The sequence below is a fragment of the Neofelis nebulosa genome, chromosome 8 (assembly GCF_028018385.1).
Source record: "Neofelis nebulosa isolate mNeoNeb1 chromosome 8, mNeoNeb1.pri, whole genome shotgun sequence".
Classification (NCBI taxonomy): domain Eukaryota; kingdom Metazoa; phylum Chordata; class Mammalia; order Carnivora; family Felidae; genus Neofelis; species Neofelis nebulosa.
The window spans coordinates 128,374,338-128,397,060 of record NC_080789.1 but is presented as its reverse complement, the minus strand read 5'-3'; the positions used below and the strand labels follow the sequence as shown (position 1 = coordinate 128,397,060).

Below are 22,723 nucleotides of genomic sequence, written 5' to 3'. Positions count from 1 at the left end.
ACACACAAATGCAAAATTGATCAAATTAACCCACCTACAGTGATACAGTGGACGCTCTAGTGATATATATGTGAACTTTTAAAACTTTCTTTGCTAGAAATGTTAGACTTAGACTCAGACTCATAAGGATAATTTGTCTTGTCCTTCTGCATCTTTTCCCAGCACAATCAATTACGTGGAGTGGACTGATGTCAGCAAGATGGTGTGCGAGGAGGCCTTGAGGCATATCTCCTTCCACTCCCCACAAAAAACAACAAAAGCAGTAAGTAGGTAACCATAAACTTAAGAAAACACCTCAGGCAAAGCTCTAGAGTACAGAGAAGCAGCAGCAGCAACAACCCTGTGGGGTTCAGAACAGTGGAGGATGGCCGCATCCAGAAGTACAGCAAACATATTCCCTGGGTCACTCCGTCTCCTAGTCAAGATCAGAGTGCCACCAGGGAGGATCCCCTCTGAGGAAGTTCGCTACATGGCATAAGAGAAAAGAGGAGAACCCCAGCAAGCCTCACCACGGTGACATCTGCAGCCTTCGCTTCGCCCGCCTTCAGCAACGTTGATTCCAGTCGAAGGAGCTACCCACAACCCCCCTCACTTTGCGTCTACTTCCAGAGGCTGGAGCTACTGCTGCAGTGAGCCCTTCAACACGGCTGTCTCACTCCCACAGAGGGGGGCAATAGAGCACTTCACCATATGTGAGATCAGAGGTGCCATAGGTCTGTGTCCCACCTCTGCCCACCGCCCCACCCCCCCAGATTGCGGCTTTATTCCACCACTACCAGGGTGCCAATGGACACATCATTGCTGGCAAGGGTGCCCTGAGCCATACCCCATGTCCTGGATCACAGCTTTGAACATCACTTCCAGGGCTGTGCTGCCATTGCTCTGAGCCCAGTTCCCCAGGACCTGACATGCAGCTTCAACAGACCACCACTGAGATTGTGCTGCTGACCTGTGACTGCTTCCTGGAGCCCAAGTTGGGACTTTGGCTGACTCTATGCAGGCTATGCTGCTACTGCATCGTGTCATCACAGGGCCTGTGCCACTACTGTGTGACCCAACACTAGCTAGTCACCTGAGTGAGCCCCTAAAGCCCAGTTCTGTGGGATATCTGCACACACATGGACCCCAGACACCAGTACCACAGATGCAAGTGCATATGTAGCCCAGGATCTAGGCACTGTGATAGTTCTACACGTGCCTGATCCTTGGACCCTGATGTTAATAATGCTCTGAGTGCCAGCAGGCAAGACAAAGAGCAGAGAATACCCTCAGCAAGAACTTCCTCCCACAGGCAAAAGGGAAGAACAGAAATATTCCAGCAGCCACAGCCTTTGCCTCTGAGGACCACAGCACTACCAGCCACTGCTACCTGTAGGAAACTGTGCAGTCTTAGCCACAGAAGATCCCCACGCTATGGTCAATGTCAGACTCAGCCAATGAAGATGTACACAGTCTGTACCACTGTGTGGTCTCAAAAATCCACGATGCTGTTTCCCACCTAGGGGGTGCCATAGCAGCCACCTCCAGGTTAGTCTTCCTCCAATGAAGCCAGTCCAAAAAGGTGGGAAAAGGTGACTTACAACTTCAAGTGCACAGACATAAATGCAAAGCCATCAGAAACATGAAGAAACAAGAAAAGATAAAACCACCAAAACAGTGTAATTTTCCAGTAACTGACCCCATAGGAATGAGTATCTGCAAGTTACCTGAAAAAGAATTCAAGAGAATTCAGAAAACTCAATGAATTTAGGAAAACAACATGAGAACAAAAAGAAGTTCAACAAAGAAGTATAAATCAAAGAAATGAAATTTTGGAGCTTAAGGATATAAGAAATGCAGTGAAAAAAGCAACAAGTAGCTTGAATAGGCTCAATCAGGCAGAAGAAAGATGGATAGGTCTCTGGATATTATCAAGTCAAAGGAAAATGAAGAAATTAGAATGAAAAAGACTGAGAAATCCCAAATGCATTACACTGTTGGGCATCAACAAGAAAATCAATATATGCATTACGGAAGTTCCAGAGGGAAGAGGGGGGGAAAGAAATGAAAACTTCCCAATTCTGGAGAAAGAGATAGCCATTCAGGTAACATGAAGGTCTAAGATCCAAAGACATCTTCACTAAGACATATTATTGTAATCAAACTCACTAAATTCAAAGACAGAGAATTTTGAAAGCAGCAACAGAAAAAAAAAAAAAAAAGACTCCTCTCACACAATGGAATCTCAAGCCTATCAGCAGGTTTCTCAGCAGAAACCTTACAGGTCAAGAGAGTTTGGGATGCTACATTCAAAGTGCTCAAAAGAAAAAACTGTTAAAGGATACTTTACCCAGCAAAACTGTCATTCACAAAGGAGACAGAGATAAACATATTCCCAGACAAACAAAAGCTGAGGAATTTATCACCATGAGCCTGCCCTATAAGAAATACTGTTTTTTTTTTTTTCAAGCTGAAATGAAAGGATGCTGAATTAGTAACATGAGAACATAAATAAGTATAAAATTCACTGGTAAATGTGAATATAGAGTGAAATTCAGAATCCTCTATTGGAAGTGTAATAGAGAATTGTTTATGTCCAACACCTCAAGGAACTAGAAGGAAAAAAATAAATGAAGCCCCAAATTAATGTAAGGGAAAAAAGAACAAGGATCAGAGTGGACATAAATGAAATAGAAATGAAACAGAAAAGGTGAATGAAACTAAGAGCTGATTTTTTGAAAAGAGAATTGAGAAACCTTTAATAAGACACATCAAGGAAAAAAAAAGGACTCGAATAAAATCAGAATAGAAGATGTGACATCTGATACCACAATCATAGAAATACAAATGATCAGAGGAGACTACTATTAACATTTATATACTAAATAACTGGACAACTGGACAAGAAAAAGTGGATAAATTGCTACAAACATACAACAGATCAACTGTGAGTAAAGAGACTGAATCAGTAATCAAAAATCCGGTCAACAGACCGGACACAAGTCCAGGACCCGATAGCTTCACTGGTGAGTTCTAAATATGTTGAAAGAATACATACCAATTCTTCTCAAACTTTCCAGAAGCAGAAGAGGCAGGAATACTCCCTAACTCCTTTCATGAAGCCAGGATTATCCTGATATCCAAACTAGACAAAAATGGCACAAGAAAGGAAAATTGCAGGCCAATATCCCTGATGCAAAAATCTTCAACAAAATATTAGCAAATATTAAACAATACATAAAAGGTACCACATACAACCATCAAGTGGGGTTTATTCCAAGGATGAAAGGATAATTTAAAATACACGAATCAACCAATATGACATACCATATTAACAGAATGCAAGATAAAAAATCATATGATCATCTCAAGAGACGCCAAAAAAGCCTCTGACAAAAATGAGCATCCATTCATGATTAAAACTCTCCACAGTGGATATAAATGGAACTACCTCAACATAATAAAGGCCATGTTTTTTTTTTTTGTTTTGTTTTGTTTGTTTTTTTTAACATTTATTTATTTTTGAGACAGAGAGAGACAGAGCATGAACAGGGGAGGGGCAGAGAGAGAGGGAGACACAGAATCCAAAACAGGCTCCAGGCTCTAGGCTCTGAGCGGTCAGCACAGAGCCCGACGCGGGGCTCGAACCCATGGACCGTGAGATCATGACCTGAGCCGAAGTCGGACGCCCAACCGACCAAGCCACCCAGGCGCCCCAATAAAGGCCATGTTTGACTAGCCCACAGCTATTATCACACTTAACAGTGAAAAGCTGAAACCTCTTCCTTTAAGATCAGACAAGACAAGGATATCTACCCTTGCCACTTTCATTCAACACAGTATGAGATATCCCAGCCAAGCAATTAGGCAAGAGAAAAAAAGGGCATCCAAATTGGGAAGGATGAACTAAACCTGTCACTGTCTACAGAGGACATGACACTATATATTAAAAAAAAAAAAAAAAAAAAAACAACACACACACAAAAAAAACCCCTAAACACTCCACTAAAAAAGTGGTTAAACAAATTCAGTGAGATTGCAGAATATAAAAACCTGTTGTACATCTGTACACTTATAATGAACTATCAGAAAGAGAAATTAAGAAAATAATTCCACGTACTATTATGTAAAAAAAATAAAATAGGCATAAATTTAATAAGGAGGTGAAAGAGATGTAACTGAAAACTGGAACACATTAATGAAACTGAAAACACAAATAAAAAGAAGGCTATTCTGTGTTTATGGACTGGAAGAATTAATATTGTTAAAATGTCTACACTACCCAAAGCAATCTACAGATTCAATGCAATCCCTATCAAAATACCAATGGCATAGTACACAGAACTAGAATCAACAATTCTAAAATTTCTGCGGAAACACAAAGATCCCAAATACTCAAAGAAATCTTGAGAAAGAAGAAAGCTGGACACATCACACTTCCTGACTGTAAAGTACATTACAAAGTTATAGTAATCAAAACAGTATGATATTGGCATAAAAAAAGACACATAATTCAATGGAACAGAGACCTGAAACTATAAACGGTCATTTAAGAACAAAGGAATCAAGACATACAAGGAGGAAAGGACAGCCTCTTCTATGAATGGTATTGGGAAATGTGGAAAGCTACATGCAAAAGAATAGAACTGGACCACTATCTTAAACCATACATAAAAATTTAACCCATTTAATACTAGAATATAATATCAGGTTTTCTAATAAAAGTTTTATGTTTTCTAAGTGGTAAGCTTCAAGACACGTCTTGGCTATGACTTTCTGAATTTAACCCCAAAGGAAAGGCAACAAAATCAAATGTACATAAAACTAAAAAGCTACACAGTGAATGAAATAATCAACGAAATGAAAAGTCAACCTACCAAATAGGAGAAAATATTTGCAAATGATGTATCTGATAAGGGGTTATTATCCAAAATACATAAAGAACTCATACAACTCAACAGCAAAAAACCCACACAGTATTTTTAAAATATGGGTAGAGGATCTGGATAGACATTTCTCTAAAGTGGATATAAAGATGGCCAGCAGGTACATGAAAGGTACCACTAGTCATCAGGGAAATGCAAATCAAAACTACCATGAGATATCACTTCACACTTTTTGAATGGCTATTATCAAAAAGACAAGAAATAACAAGTGTTGGCAAGGATGTAGAGAAAAGGGAACATTTATGCACTGTTGGTGGGAATGACAGATGACATTATCATATTTATATTATATATATATGATATAAATATATTAACATAAATATAAAACCCTAAAAACTCCATTAAACCACTGCTAGAACTAATCAGTTATTTCAGTAAATTTGCAGGATACAAAATCAACATACTAACATCAGTTGCATTTCTATACATCAATGGACTACCTGAAAGAAAAATTAAGAAAGCAATCCCACTTACAACAGCAATGAAAACAATGAAATACTTAGAAATAAGTTTAACCACAGAGATGTAAGACTTATACACCAAAAACTGAGACACTGATGAGAGACTGAAGACTAACAAATAATGGAAAGATACCCTATATACTTGGATTGGCAGAGTATCGTGAAAATGTCCATAGTATCCAAAGCAATCTATAGGTTTCATGCAATCCTTATCAACATTCCAATGGAATTTTTCACAGACGGAAAAATTATTTTGGAACCACAGAAGACCCCACGTAGCCAAAGCAATCCTGGGAAAGAGAAATAAAGCTGGAGGCATCATGCCACTCGATTTCAACCTGCATTACACAGCTACAATAATCAAAGGGGTACGGCTCTGGCATAAAAACAGGCACATAGACCAGTTTAACAGAATGGAGAGCCCAGATGTGAACCCATGCACATATGGTTGACTAATTTTTCACAAGGGTGCCAGAAACATACAGTGAAGAAAGGACAGTCTCTTCAATAGATGGTTTTGGAAAAACTGGATAGCCACATGAAATGGATATGAAATGAAACCAGATCCCTTACACCACACAAAATTAACTTGAAATGGATCAGAGACTTAAATGTAAGATCTGAAACTGTAAAACTCCTATAAGAAAACATAGGAAAAAAGATCCTCATCACTGGTCTTGCCAGTGATTTCTTGGGTAAGACACCAAAACACAAGCAATAAAAACTAAAACAAGTGGGGCTATATTAAATTTAAAAGCCTCTGCAGAGCAAAGCAATAAACTGAAAAGGCAACCTATAGAACAGGAGAAGATCTTTGCAAGCCATCTATCTGATAAGGGGCTAATACCCACAACATTAAGAATTCAAGGAATTTAATAGCAAAAAAGAAAATAACCCAACTAAAAATGGGCCATGGGTCTGAATAGACATTGTTCTAAAGACAACATACAAACAGACAACAGGCATATGAAAAGATGTTCAATATTACTAACCATAAGGACAGTGAAATTCAAAACTACAATGAGGTATCATCTCACACTTGTTAAGATGGCTTTTATCAAAGAGATGAGATAAATGTTGGTGAGTATGTGGAGAGAACAGCACCTCTATACACTGTTGGTGAAAATATAAAACAGTAACCCATTAAAAAATAGTATGGAGTTCCTTAAAAAATTAAAAACAGAACTACCATATGATCCAGCAATCCTACTGGTAGGTATTCTCTGAAGGCAGCGAAATCAGTAATTTCAGGAGGTATCTGCACAACCCAAGTCACTGCAGCATTATTCACAATAGCCAAGATATGGAAACAACCTAAGTGTCCATAGATGGATAAAGAAGATGTGGTTTATATATGCATAAACAATGGAATATTGATTAGCCATGACAACGGAGGAAATCCTACCTTCTATAATAATATGGGTGGACCTTGACGGCATTATACTAAGTGAAGTAAACGAGACAGATAAAAGACAAATGCCGCACAAAGATCGATTCGTGAAACAGTAGAATGGTGGTTACAGGGGCTGGGCAGGGTAGATTCATTGGGGAGATGTTTAAGAAGTTACTTGCAACTAGTAGATAAAGGAGTTCGGGAGAGCTAATGCAAAGCATAGTGATTATAGTACAAAATTCTCTACTATGCTACAAGACTAGATCTTAATTGTTCTCACCAAAGAAAAATTATAACTATGTGACATGACAGAGGTGTCAGTTAATGGTACTGTAGTAATCATTTTGTAATATATAAATTATAAAAGCAACACTTGGTATACCTTAAACTTACAGAATATTATTTGTCAATTTTATTTCAATTTTTAAAAAACACTCTGGAAGACTTACTTAATATTAGTTCGAATAATAAAGGAATACCTTTTCAAAAACCTTGTTCAGAAGGTGGTATTTTCCCGTTTAACACTGACAGAGGTCAAGATTCAAGTAACCATAACTTTGTTACCCCCAAGAAACCTGCAAACCTTCTATTATGCTATGTGAGGATTTGACAATCACTTCAGTATCCTTATTTGTTCCCATTTTGACACTTCCCCTTTAAAATTTTCAAGAAATGCAATCTACATTTCCTTCAACAATCTAAAAACACTTTTGGATAAAACTCAGGTATTAATATATTTCAAATATGTAAAGAAATAAAACACAGCGTCAGTGTTAATAAAATAATAAAATCTTTTACCTTCTGGATCATAGGTTTGAAAAACTCTCCTGGCTTGTTCTGAAGGTGCCTCAGGAGCAACTAAAGCCATGTCCTGAAAAGACAGAAAGCACGCTATCAACCAGCTACAATATCATGACCTTAAAAATAAACAGGACAAATACAAGGCTAGGGTGAGGACACAGGACATCGGGAGTCAGAAGACTTGGGAGTTATAGTTCTATCAGATGTGTGTGACTAGGTAAGTCACAAACTCTCTGGGCCTTCACTGTACATTTGAAATTTGAAAAACAGGACAAGTACTTCAGCCATAGGGAATCGTTGTGATCGTGACACTGAAGCTTTATATAAAAGCTCTTGAAAAGTTTAGTATTACAGAGATGAGTCATTACTATAAAATAGAGTCTGCAAAAAGCAATGATCTACACATCATTGTTCAAATAAAAATAAACAGAACTTAAAATATACTCTAGTTTTCAAATACTTAAAAATTAAATCAAGATCTAGGATAGCAAACAATTACATAGAAATGCATTTGAAATTTATTAGCTTAGTAAGCATTTTACATCAATACCTGGCCACAGATCAACAATCAAGTTTTGCATGTCCAGGATTTTAATTTTTCTTAACTCACAGGAAACATCTAGAAGGCAGATTTCTTTTTCCCATAAAACGAATTCTCTATCATATCTAATTTCTTTACATAGTAAGCCATATTACAATTTATCAAAAACAACCACAAAATTGAGTGCTATCTTGGACTCTTCACAAAACTTTACTCCATATAAACGGTTAGAAAATTCTACTTCACTGACAGAAATGTAGAACCTGGGCCCCAGTTGTCCTCTATTCATAGTGTTGGTCTGAGCCCCTGTCTATAATTGTGTTCACTGACCCAAACCTCCTCAGGGAACAAGTTTCTAACTACCTCAATTTACCTTCTTGAATCCTCTTTAAGAAGTTATGGGATATACAATTTGAAATGCTGTTCCTCTTTGGAAACACATTTTTGTAAGAAATGTGCTAATTATCTTTTGTCCTAATCACTCCCCACCCCTGCCGCTTCACCCCAAAGATGAAGGAACAAAGTGTAAGAATCAATTAGAGTAGTTCTTATGAGACTAGATGCCTCAGTTTATATGGGAACATAAGTCAAATGGGAATGGGAATTAAAACAATTACACATTTTTCAGGTATTAAAGTAAAAAAAAAATGCTATTTTATAACACAAATTTGTTCTTTCCCACTTACTAGCCCTTTGCCTGCAGTTTCAGTACTACTTTGCAGATGATCTGCATGTCAAGTCGCATGTTTTCATCTGGCCTAACTTTCAATCCTTTCTGATTTCATGATCCAGTCCTTCATTGCTGGATACTTGGATAGTGTCTAATCTTTCACTATGAGAAACAGTGCTCTACCGAACAAAGCAGCACATGTAATTTCACACGTGTGCAGTTTTATCTGTAGGAGACAGCACGGAGTAGGATTGCTGGGTCAGAGGAAGAATGCACTTGTAATTCCGGTTGATACCGACAGACTCTTGTGTTATGTTTATTTAGCCTATTCAGAACATTATTTCTTAAAAACGCTTTCCTTTCTATAATATATCACCGGTAAAGCCTTAGAACTATAATTAACTTTGTACTGAAGCTGGGATCCCAGTGTCAGCTAACACTGGGGCTATTATTATTATTCCCTAGCTGCTTTTATCACATCCAAACCGTAAGTGTAAAAGTCGCTGCATGTATTTCACTGTAAGCTTTAGTTTCCTTAACTATTTTTTTAAGTTTATTTTTTTTCTTTTTAAAATTTTTTTAAATTTCATTTTCTTAATTTACATCCACCACATTTTTTAGCACATAGTGCAACAATGATTTCAGGGATTAAGATTCCTTAATGCCCCTTACCCATTTAGCCCATCCCCCCTCCCACAACCCCTCCAGTAATCCTATTTGTTCTCCATATTTAAGAGTCTCTTATGTTTTGTCCCCCCGTTTTTATTTTTGCTTCCCTTCCCTTGTGCTCATCTGTTCTGTGTCTTAAAGTCCTCATATGAGTGAAGTCATGATATTTGTCTTTCTCTAATTTTGCTTAGCATAATACCCTCCAGTTCCACCCACACAGTTGCAAATGGCAAGATTTCATTCTTTTGGATTAATACTCCATTGTATATATATATACCACATCTTCTTTATCCATTCATCCATCGATGGACATTTGGGTTTTTTCCATACTTTGGCTATTGTTGATAGTGCTGCTATAAACATTGGGGTGCATGTGTCCCTTCAAAACAGCATCCCTGTATCCCTTGGATAAATACCTAATAGTGTAATTGCTGGGTCATAGGGTAGTTCTATTTTTAATTTTTTGAGGAACCTCCATACTGTTTTCCAGAGTGGCTGCACCAGCTTGAATTCCCACCAACAATGCAAAAGAGATCTCTTTCTCTGCATTCTCACCAACATCTGTTGTTGCCTGAGTTGTTAATGTTAGCCATTCTGACAGGTGTGAGGTGGTATCTCATTGTGGTTTTGATTTGTATTTCCTGGATGATGAGTGATGTGGAGCATTTTTTCAAGTGTCTGTTAACCATCTGGATGTCTTCTTTGGAGAAATGTCTATTCATGTCTTTTGCCCATTTTTTCACTGGATTATTTGTTTTCTGGGTGTTGAGTTTGAGAAGTTCTTTATAGATTTTGCATACTAACCCTTTATCTGATATGTCATCTGCAAATATCTTCTCCCATTCTGTCGGATGCCTTTTAATTTTGCTGTTTCCTTTGCTGTGCAGAAGCTTTTTATTTTGACGAGGTCCCATTAGTTCATTTTTGCTTTTGTTTCCCTTGCCTCTGGAGACGTGCTGAGTAAGAAGCTGCTGCGGCCAAGATCAGAGAGGTTTTTGCTTGCTTTCTCCTGGAGGATTTTGATAGTTTCCTGTCTTACATTGAGGTCTTTCATCCATTTTGAGATTATTTTTGTGTATGGTGTAAGACAGTGGTCCACGTTCATTCTTCTGCATGTCACCGTCCAGTTTTCCCAGCACTACTTGCTGAAGAGACTGTCTTTATTCCATTGGATATTCTTTCCTGCTTTGTCAAAGATCAGTTGGCCACATGTTTGTAGGTCCACTTCTGGGTTCTCTATTCTGTTCCATTAATCTGAGTGTCTCTTTTTGTGCCATGCTTAACTATTTCTAACCCTTCTTTTCTTTTTCAATTCTTCCCTTTCGAACGGCTGCTGGAATCCGGGGATTCATCACTGAAATTCTGGCTAAGGAGAAAGTACAGGTCCAGATGAGATTTTATCCAAACATAAACTTGTACAGGCCCAAGACGAGGATACAGTCCTTAAGTTTCTCTTAACCATCTGCTGCATTTCAACCTTTGTTACTAGTAAGTGATGAGGAAAAACTTAAAACGAGGGTTAAAACAGGACTTTGGATTTTCTAAATATAAGTATGATCTAAACAGAGGGAAAGGAAATACTGTTTTTCTTGGTCAATAAATAAACTTTTTAGGGAAGAGGTGGCAGAGAATACATCTGAAGCATTATTTTAATACTCTTAATAAGTGAAGTTTTGGGAAATTACTACTGTTCAGTTACACTAATAAGGAAGATTCTGGTTTCAGCCACAGACAAAAGTTTACATCCAATCCTCTGCATTCAAGGTATCAGAAAATGCAGAAGTATAAAAGAATTAGAAGCGAACCACCTGATACCTTATCTCTAAGTTCCAAGCGCTACAAATGAAAAATATACTATGCTAATGTCAAAAAGATTTAAAACAGGCTTAATGAAAAGCGTGCTGCCTTATCTCTTGCCTTTGGTTATGAACATACAAACCACGTAGGCTTCAGAAAACGTATTATTCTTGTTTGAATAGGCTATATATGCTGGCCTGATACAGAAGATCATCTGAAGCTTGGGCACAACTCCCAGCGTCCTCTGGTTTAACAAATGTTCACTTAGAACAGGGGCTGGTGGTATACTTTTTCTCTAATGGGCCAGGGAGTACATATTCCAGGTCTTGCAGGCCATGTGATCTCAGCAGCAAGACAGCACAGTCAATACATAAACAAATGAGCATGGATATGTTCCAGTAAGTATTTTACAAAAATAGCTCATGGCTTGATTTGCCCTGTGGGCCAGTTTGCTAACCCATGATGTATTATTTCCTCAAATGCACCGACACTTATTAAATACGCCTTCTTTCCAACACATCTGGGGGTATAAAGAAGTCTTAGTACCTTAATGGGTTTCATAAAGAAGATAATTCTGGCTCTCATCTGAAAGAGAAAAGAGGGTAGGGAACCCTTGCTGGGAGGAATTAAGAGCCATGGCTGGGGGACTAGAACTGTGAGAAGAGCAGTAGTCAGCAAGGGAAGTCAGCTGTGGTGGAAGAACGAACATCAGGAGTTAGGAGGTGATGGTTACGTATCCAGGCAGAGCACAAGGCGTTCCCACAATGCTTAGCACACATGGAACACTTAGTGCTGCGAACAGGCCAGCGGAAGCCCGACGCGGGCACTAGACGAGACAGGGTTGCAGAGCCTATGAGATGAGGCACTGGAACGGATGACGGGCGGTTACTTCAAACATGTCACAGGAAAGGAAGGCAAAAAAGGAATTTAGACTGTTCACTGTTTGAAGTTTCTAAGTTGAACCAAGTAGCTCAAAACCCTGTATGTGAGCAAACAGCCCATGTGTCAACCACCTAAACACAAATTCTTTTTCTCCTCCCAAAACACGGCCCAGTGGCACGGGCTATGATATACTAATAGTGATACACTAATAGCTAATTTGCTAAACTCCTTAGAAATTAATTGTTCTTAATCATACCACTCATTTTAAGATGTGTTTATGCCAAAGGGAGAAGAGAAAAAGGAAAAGAAAAGAAAGGCCAAAGCAAAAAAAAGTGAATTCTAATGAAAACATTCCAAATGTTTTCATCCACAAATCAAAGCCAGTATGGTCTTCTAAACGGATTCCTGGCTTGCTTATTTTGAGTATTTACAATGATTTTTAGATTATTATAGAAAGCCATCTCTTAGTTAACACGTGCTTAAATTTACAGAATGTTTAAATGTTTATAGATGAAACCTGGAAAAGTTACAAAACCACCTATTCCCATTCAAGTGTTTCATGCTGAACTCTCTTTAACTTTCTAATTTGGTTTAAAATGACAAATTCCAACACTAATTTTAACCAATTTCTTTAACTTAAATACATTTGAACAAGGTTCTAGTTTAAACATCTGTAACAGAATGATCCAGGTCGTAAATTTGGTAATATATTAATGTCAAATGTATTTCATATTTGCATAGCAAGTTTGGCAAATGAAGAATTCTATTCAACTGAGGAAGACTCCTTTACCATCTTAAGGCAAAATATTTTAGCGAGAGATACAACTGATGTGTTTTTCTCACTGAACATAAAGGATGAAGTAAAACGGAACTCCGATGTAATAAATAACTGTGTAAGTATGAGGAATAATAAGAGAACATTACCCTTCAGATTTCCATTTCCAAGACTTAATATAGCAATAGCTTTTAGATTACATATTTAGTATATTCTTTGCATATAACTATCCACACCTCCATAATGTTTTGAACACTGTCCAGCCTGTTAAATGGTAAAGAAAGAGGTAGTCTGTACATTTAAGGTGACCACCTAGTGGGAGGGAGAAAAATGTGCTACTATATGCTTATTTTGGCGAACAGTATTAAAACTGTCTTAAGAAAATTACACTGCAAAACAAAATTCAAACATACACCCCCCCCCCCCCGCCAGAAAACCAATGAGTTACAAATAGATTCCAATGATGTGATTCCAAGTTATCCAAATCAGCAAGTATACCTGTAGACATTTTTTCCTTCGCCCCTAAATACATTAAGTAGGACAAAATACCGAGTTGTACTGCATCTGAAACTCTTTTAGGTACCCCTCATTGGGAAAAGATAGAAAACCTAACAGTCAAATATTTAAATATTGTTTTAGTTATTTAAACTCTGATTTACCATCAAAATTATTTTTACTCTAAAAGTAGTTCTCCATATTGGTCAAATATAATTGGATGCTTTTATCAGAGCAGAGGAATTTTAGAACAATTTCTATTTAGCCAATTTACTGGGCAACTGGGATTGCTACACAATATAGCTTTTAAAATGATCTGTCCTCAACCAACTTGCCTTAATTGGCAAAGTGCTATTGAAGAGAAGGGGGAAAAAGGCAAGCTGTTAAGGGACTATCTAATATCCTATAGTCATGAAACAAATATCTCTTTTCACGTAGTTCTGCCTACACTGTTACTATAATTATTTGGTGTTCACCATAAACCTTTTAAAATGTAACATTAGCTATCCTTCTCAACAGCCAGTGAAATATAAGGCAGGCCTATGTTCAGTTCATTGGCTAGGTGTAAGTAGCTCATTACTGAAAAGGTCTTTAAAGTTTATTCATTATGGCTTTCATCATTATCAAGAGCAATCTCTTGTCATAAGTAATCAAAGAACTTCTGAGAGTTTTACCTAACTTCAGGAATGATCACACATATAAAGTACAATTTAGCTCCCAGACAACATTTTATAGTGCTATGAAGATCCCTTCAAAAGAAAAAAAAGTTAACTGGTATAGAACATACCTTTAAGCTGTAAGCAATGTTTGCTTTAAAATCACTTTATGTTTCATATGCACTCTTAAACTCATTATACTTCTGAAAATATTTGGGGGTTACTATGAAACATTTTATATCAATTACCAAATGCTATTAAATATGTAACCGTTTTCAGTGTCAATGTTAGAAACAATTCAGGTAATGCCACGTCAACTGAAAGTAGCTAGGACACTGGTCTTTTTTCTTTACTCTTCCATTATTTCCCCCCAAATGTGCAAAAGCCCTTGGCTATCTCCACAGCAGCCCACGGCTGTGCAGCACGGATTTGTGCTGCACTGGCAGTGAAGTCAGGGAAGGAAACATAAGAAAAGCCCTTCAAGGCTCCTTCTCCAAAAAAAACCAAACAAACTTTAAATGTGCAAGTTGAAATAAGGCAGTAGGAGGAAGTCTCCAATAGGTATCATCATCGTCGTTACTATTATTAACACCAGTCAAGGGGCTTCTTTTTCTCCCTTTCATCGTAACTATACAGCTCATCTTAAAAATCCTTCCAACCTTTCTCAATTGGTTTCTGCCGGAGAATTCACCTCTACGACCTAAGGCATCTACTCTATGCAACCAGAATCATGTTCAGTGTTGTTGCTTATGTGAAGAACTGCGCAGAGAAGAGCTGTTAGCCTTTTAATTACTGATTTTCATTACGAAAACAGCTAACATAAGCCATTACTCTCTAGGCACATGATACCTCCATAATTCAAGAAAACTGACTCCCTAACTTATTTAAATGGTTGAAGTTAATATTCACTGATCAGCTGGATAAAAATCAAATACGTTGTTAAAAAGTTCCTCCTGATTTCTAAGTAAAGACTCTATATCAATTGAATCAATTTAAACTGCTAAATCACCTGGACACAAGAGTAACTGATTTATGGTGGTAGAAGGGGTTGTTCTCACACTCTTGCCCCTCCGGGCCTTGTAAGAGGATTATTTATCACTGCCTGTGGCTAGAGGACACAAAGTACCTCTCTGGTAGGGGTCTACTTCCTACCCTCACGGACATCAGGTTTGGCCAGAGAGATGAAAGCAGAAGTGACATCACGCTAGCCCCCAGAAGAAGCTTTAAGCGCCACCTGCGTTTTTGCCAGGTGTCTCTCTGTTCTCCCTCTGCCAAGAGAAGTGCACAATCCTATGGGCTGCTCCTTCAGTCCAGATCTTAGAATGAAGAAGGCACATGGAACGCACCTGCAGCCAACATGTAAAAGTAAGAAAGAAATGAGCTTTTGTGTGCGTTTGGGGAGAAGGGGTATGGGGGGAGTGGTGTACCCAGAATATGCAAATACAGGGTGCCCGGTCTGGAGAGGATTTAAATGTAACAAAACGGACGCCGTCGTAACGCTTTTTATCACCAACACATGCAGGCAAATTTGAACAATTCCAGTGGCAGACATCCCTCCTACCTGGGGTAGACTGCACTCCTCGAATACTGAAGAAATCACTTAAATTGCAAGGTCTTTGCTTCAGGGAGCTGGCATGAGGAATTGAAACCTAATATTCCGCCCAGGGTTTCACTTCGCTTGTGCCCCACGTGTATTCACTTTTCCTATTCATAGGTGGCTACCTTTTCCTCTCGTCTTTCCCTTCGTGTTTACCCACTAACAATTTTGATAATATGAACTGTATAAAGGGGTCGCAGTACTCAAAGTTCTAATATTCTTCAGTTTTATCATGACTTTAGAGAAACATTCTTATTCTTCATTATGAAAGTTGTTCTACTTCCACGAACATGCCTTACATTCATGCCTTGGGTATTCAGGTTAAGCCTCTCATACCAAGACAAGCATGCAAACATAGTATACCAAAGACGGTGTGGAAATAAATGATTATTCCAGCCGCTCCTGTATCTGATGCCAGCCTTTACTTCCTTCTTAATCTTCCAGCACAACTAGTCTGGTTCGGCCATCCTGAACCCATTGCTATTCCCCAAATATAGCATGGACTGTCGTCACCTCCCTCATCTCTCGTGTTTCTGCTTCATCTTTTCTCCAAACCTAGAACACAGCCCTCATCTCATATTAAGTCAAAAACTTATGTCCTTTAATTCATGTATCGTATCCTCCGTACCTCTCCCCTCTTCCAGTCTCTATTCCACTCTTGTATCATTATTTGCTTTTTGTATACCTAAGGGACAGAAGTCGTTAAGAGCTAAGGAGTCAGAAGACTTGAGTTTGAATCCTGGCTTTGGTGCTCACTAGCATTTAACTTCGGAGTTGTTATTTTTCACTGGCCCCAGACTATGAAATGCTGACGAAAAATGAGTACGTACTTACCTCACAGGGGTGAACTGAGGATTACACGAATGCATGTAAGACGGTTAGCGTAATACCTGGCACAGGCAATGCTCATTAAATGTAAAGAGAAAACTACTACAATGCATTCTTTATTAATTTTTGCATTTCAACAGTACTTAGTGCAATATAGGTAATGTAGCTATATTGGGTCCTATGGGAAAACAGATAAATCTCAGGTAGTATCAGTGATCACAAGAAGGTAGAAAGCTGGAAGAAATTACAGGAGCAACAAGGGAGAAAGAGAAACAGGAGTCCCAACACTGAAGATTTCAAGCCTGGACCATGAATAATGAGCAGGATTTTAATCACATTCTAGGCAGAGGGTAACATAAATAAAAGAAACATAAACAAAATCATAAACTTGTTAACACCATCATACATAAATACATGATATAAGACCTTTTGCTCCATTCTATCAACTCTATTTATTATAATTATTTTCATGAATTATAAATAAACACCTAGAGGTGTATCAATGCTGATCTAATTAAAACCCATAGACTTTGGGGCGCATGGGTGGCTCAGTTGGCTGAGTGTCTGACTTCGGCTCAGATCATGATCTCCCGGTTTGTGAGTGTGAGCCCTGCGTTGGGCTCTGTGCTGACAGCTCGGAGCCTGGAGCCTGCTTTGGATTCTGTGTCTCCCTCTCTCTCTATCCCCCTGTCCCCTGCTGCTCGCGCTCTGTCTCTCTCTCTCTCTCTCTCTCTCTCAAAAATAAACATTACAAAAAATTAAACAAAACAAAACAAAACATAGACTTAACTGATGACCAAACTCCTTTAGGCCTTTCTATCAATGATATTTTATCTTATTTGGACAATTATTTGGGTTCTACTGTAATAAAAAAAATCATTAGAAACTAATTGAAAGGGAAAGAGGGACTGCTTTCAGTCAGCAAGTTGACATGACTGAGATAAAAAGGAAATTCCTAAAAATTATAAAAACCAGACACAGGAACAGCTGCATAAGGGCATTCAGAGTAGTAGGAAAGAGAACATAAGAGCAATTTAATTGTCAGTTTTAGGAGGTAAAAATATTTATAATGCATTTTCAAAGAGTTCTGAAAAAAATCAGGTACAAAACAAAAGCTTTATCATGATGGCACAATCGCTGGCATAACCCTACAGATTAGCTGATGAGGGCTAGCTCCAAAGCGTGTTAAGCAGCCAGGTAACAGTTTGTGGTTAAAGATACATAGTTTTTCAATAATTCACGTAACTAAAAATTAATTTATGTAGACTTCTACCCAAACTTTCCAAATTGTTGAAATAACAGATGCTATTCTTATGTTTGAAGATAGATGTTAAAAGTCACATGACAAGTTATGACCTTAACTATTAAAATAAGTAGGTCTTAAATCCATTTTCTTTCTGCAGTAGAGAAGGCAGGGCATTGAAACCTAAGCACAAATTCACAAAGTTACTTAAGATAAATGGATAGGGTGGGGTGCCTCGCTGGCATGTGACTTGATCTCTGGTTTTTGTTTTTTCTGTTTTTTTTTGTTTTGAGTTTCAGTCCCACACTGGGTGGAGATTACTTAAAAATCTTAAAAAGCAAAAAAAAAACCCAAAAAACCAAAAACGGATACATGGATGGGATGACCAAACTGCTTTAATATATATAACAAAACCCCAACTATAACATTTTATGTGTTACAGAATGCCCAACTGTGAATTAACTGCATTCCAAGTTCCAGGACTTTGACTCAACAATGAAAGATACACAGAGGTGAATTTCTTTATAACGAAGTCTATAAAGTGTTGTTTTACTATTTTCCCTTAAAATTATGTTTCTTACATGTAGAGAAATGTATTATTGGTGAAGTAGAGCTGTCCAATTTTTAAATACCTAAAACAAGAAATCTAACACTCAACTGTAGTAGTTTTCCTAATGTTACACCAAAGAACAAACACACAAAAGGAGCTAACGCTGTAAAAAGAATTCTTAACAGTCTCCCAGTAACAGATACTACAGTAAGAGCAGTCAGCTCATGGAGGAACAGTTACATGTTTTGTTTCTCCTTCGCATTAAATTCAGTTTCTTTATATATTCTGAGCTGAAACAGTAATGTGTTTTCATGTGTTCTTACTAAAAGGAAAACTGCTTTATCACAGGAAAGGTCAAAGGTGATACTCTGCACATACAAAGAGACCTTTTTATAACCACAAAAGAGGACAGAAAGGGATGTAAAACTCATCTCTCCAACTTCAAAAGAAAGTATGAAATGGATTACCAAGGCAATTAGTCACTGATCTTCCAAGGATGAAACTAGATGTTATAGGTGGGTTCCAGCTACTTTTATATTGAACCAGCAGCTCTCATCCCACACCGAGGTTGAAATGCACAATAAAAACAAAAGAGACAAACTTATTTTGTCTACTATTTTATACACATAATTTTAATAAAATTAAAAGTATCGTATTTTCAAATGTAAAACCCTTGCTTTCAAATTTGCTCTGAAAACTAACTTCATAATTGCAATTCAAGAGGAAATTACGAAAATGACCCCAAAAATTTAATCTTAAAGCCAAATATAAAAAAGAAAAAGCATCAAAGGGAAAAATGATGGTTGGAGAGAAGGAAAAGATGGGAGGAGAAATGCTCAAATACTGACTGTGTCAGGTAGTATTTGGGCATTTAAATTATATGTTTCAGAATGAAAAGAACTGACTCCCAAAAGACGATTTAACTATTATAAAACAAATGTTACATAGCCTTGTTTTAATAATAAGAGCTCTTTTTTTAAAAAATTAAATATAGGTTCTAAATTCTTGAAGCATGTGCAAAGTCTTTTCTTTTACCTGTTCAGTAAGTTTGCGAGTTTTAAGCTTATCAAAAGTACCATGGCACTAGAATTAAAAAAACAAACAAACAAAAAAGTACACTGGTATGATGATTTTTAACATATTATCCATACCTACAAGGCCTGCTTCCTCACAATGTACAGAAAATTTTATTCTGATATGGCTCAGATGACTTGTTTGGAGAATTATCCACCCTACTTAACGGAAATTAAGTTTCCTTCTTTGAAGAAGTCCCTTTACCTACTGCATTTAGCTCACCCACATCCCTTTTTCCCAGGGTTCTGTGGGACTCCTGCTGCTTGATGACTAGGTTCCTGTAAGATCCCTGCAGTCAGGCTATGTGCTCTTCCCTCTTAGTATAAATCTCCCACTTACACAGGATTGCTTCCAGTTATGTCTTGCAACCACATTCTCTAAGATACATCAAATAATACAATATCATTTTTGTTGTTTCACAGACATAGATAAGAAAGGTCACTTTTTCTATGTCAGATGGAAGAGTACAATGACTTACAAAATGTGGGAGATAAATTTAAAAACTTAAATGATATTAAAAAGATAGCTATAATCAATCTGAAGTTTTAACAACCTGCTCATAAAAGTCAATTATTAAATTTATTTTTACCATTGATTTTTAAATAAAATTGAATTGTGAAAAATCTCTTCCAATCCCACAAAATGTGCTGAATGAATCTCTCCACGGGTCAGGAAAAAGGCTCTGATAAAATAAAAAAAAAGTTAAATTCTGGGCCACTGGACATCTCAAATACGAAGGGATAACTTTATTAAGTAAATAGTTTGGCACTCAAATTTATAATGACAAATTGTACACCTCTTTTAAAATAAATTAAATTAATATATGTAAGAGTCCTAAAAGTAAGCTATTCATCTCAAAAGGAAAAACCAAAACAGACAGTTAAGAAGTTATCTCACTGAATAGGAACAATTTTCTCACTCATCCTCAAACTATGAACATAAATTTTAAATATGATAGAGGATATGTGACGATGCTTATTTATAAATACTCATCAAAGCTGTTTTTATTCACTAATCTGGAGAAAGAATCTGCGTAGGTGTGTGTATTTAAGTTGATCAGCTAGGAGAGCAGAAGCAAGTTCTTCCGTTTTAGTCTCCATATAGTTAATGCATACACTAACTGTTATTTCTTGGTTTACAAGCTTACGGGTATGTTGAATTCTTATGATCAAAGACAACTTAGCATTCCTACGTCCCCATCTCCCTCCGTGTTCAAATCCCAACACAGCTGTATCACAATTTTTGGTGAGACAGATCTTCAGTGTTTTCTGCATGCAATCATTTGTTCAACAAAAGTTTAGTGAGCACCAACACTGTGTCTGGCCCTGTTCCAGGCACTGGAAAACAGCAGGAGATAAAACAGACAAAATTCCTGCCTTCAGAGAGCTTACTAGTGAGAAAGATAGATAATATATAAAACAAACAAGTAAAATATATAGTATGTGCCTAAAACCAGAATATATTGAGAACTCTTGCAATTCAATGAAAAGACCAACAACCCAATTCAAAAACAGGCAAAGGACTTGAACAGACATTTCTCCAAAGAATATATACAAAAGGCCAAAAAGTCTATTTAAAAAAAAGATCAACATTATTAGTCACTAATTAGGGAAATGCAAATCAAAGTCACAATGACTACTCGACACTCACTAGGACGGTTATAATAATAATAAAGAGGAAAATAACATGTGTTGGCAAAGACGTACAAGAACTTGGAACCTCGTACGCTGCTGGCTGGGATGCAAAATGGTGTAGCTGCTGTGGAAACAGGCAGTTTCCCAAAATGCTAACCAGAGAATTACAATATGATCCAGTCATTCCGGTTCTAGGTATTTACCAAACAGAACTGAAAACAGGGATTCAAACAAGTTCCTGTAGAGGAACCTTCACTGCAGCATCATCCACGAGAGTCAAAGTCTGTTGTCTGCAGAGAACAGAGTGTCATTTAGCCACGGGATGGAAGCAGTGAGGATACAGGCTACAAGGAGGTTGCACCTCAAAAACATTACACTCAGTGGGACGATCCCCAACAGAAGGCCACATGTATGATTCCATCTACACGAAATATCCCGTATAGGTAAATTCTCAGCGACTGAAAGCAAATGGGTGGCTCCTGGGGCTCTGGAGAGAACGAATGGGAGTCCATGCTTAATGGATATGCCATTTTATCTTGGAGCAATGGAAATGTTTTGGACCTAGTTATAGGCAGTGGTTGTACAACACTCTGAACGTACTGAAAGCCGCTAAATTGTTCACGTGAGAAGGGTTAATTATGTTGTATGAATTTCACCTCAATTAAAGTGGATCTATATCTAGGTGTGAGAGAGAGAATGTCAATGAAAAGGCGGGAAGAGCAAGGGGCAGAGAGCCAGGGCAGGCCTTCCTAAGGAGACGACACGTGAATACCGACCTGGAGGAAGAAGAGAATCCTTCACACAGGCAGCTGAGGCGAAGGCAACAGCAAATGCAAAGGGCTCGCTGCATTTCGGAGCCACAGCAAAGCTCGGTGAGGAGGCCAAGCACGACAGGAGGGGAGCAGTAGGAAATGCGATTGGAGGGGCAACAGGGAATCAGCTGAGGTGGGGCCGCTAAGTTATTCTAAGGACTTTGGCCTTTACGCTGAGCACAGGGGAGCCTATGTAGGGTTTTGAGCACAAGCGTAACATGAAGTAACTTACATTTTAACAGGGTCATTTTAGTTGCTGAACTGAGAAGATCCTACAGCTCCTCGAAGGGCAACGACAGAGTCATCAGTTAGGAAGCTACTGCCAACGATCTAGGAGAGAGATTTCTCCAATTTGTCTTTCAGTTCCTTATTAGTCCTTCAAATATTCTTTTCTCACAGCCTCCAGAGTTTCACGGATATAGTAACTTCTTTGACAGTTTTTGGTTTTTTGAAAAATTTTTTTTGATCCCTACACTGTCCTACACCAACTCCATTCTTTTTTTTTTTTTTTTTCCTTCTTTAATTTATCTTGAGTTCCTTTCTCCCTATTGCTCTGATTTCTGTTTTCCATGTAAGCATTTCAAGCACTGTCCATATGGGCAGGACTTGTAAACCTCACTGTGGGGTTATCTGGCCGGGCCGTCTCACTGAGATACCGCAAACTGCAGTATCCGTCTTTCCTCTTGACTGGGTCAACTGGCCCAACAAAAAATAAATTGCTTTAACCACGAGTGGGTGCATTCAACAATGCAAAGCTGCTGCGCTCTTTCTGAGGCTCTAAGGTTAATCACTAAAAACACTCATCTCATTAGCTTTCTCCACCCTTCGTCTATCCAATCCAATCTGGCACCAAGCCTGTCAGTTTAACTCAGGAATGGCTCTCTCAAATTTATGCACCTCCATCCATGGCTACCGTCATG

The 22,723-nt window shown here is 37.9% G+C and overlaps 1 protein-coding gene across 5 annotated transcripts in view; it reads right to left on the bottom strand.

The window, feature by feature from the left end:
• Positions 1-22,723, bottom strand: part of MINDY3 (MINDY lysine 48 deubiquitinase 3) — a 95,976-nt gene that overhangs the window by 24,699 nt on the left and 48,554 nt on the right. For all 5 annotated transcript variants that reach the window (XR_009247765.1, XM_058681823.1, XM_058681824.1 and 2 more), the window contains one exon: positions 7,578-7,650. Coding sequence is in view for 4 of the 5 variants with exons in the window: in XM_058681823.1 (XP_058537806.1) it covers positions 7,578-7,650 (73 nt within the window). In the remaining variant the exon portion in view is untranslated. The remainder of the gene's footprint in view (positions 1-7,577; positions 7,651-22,723) is intronic.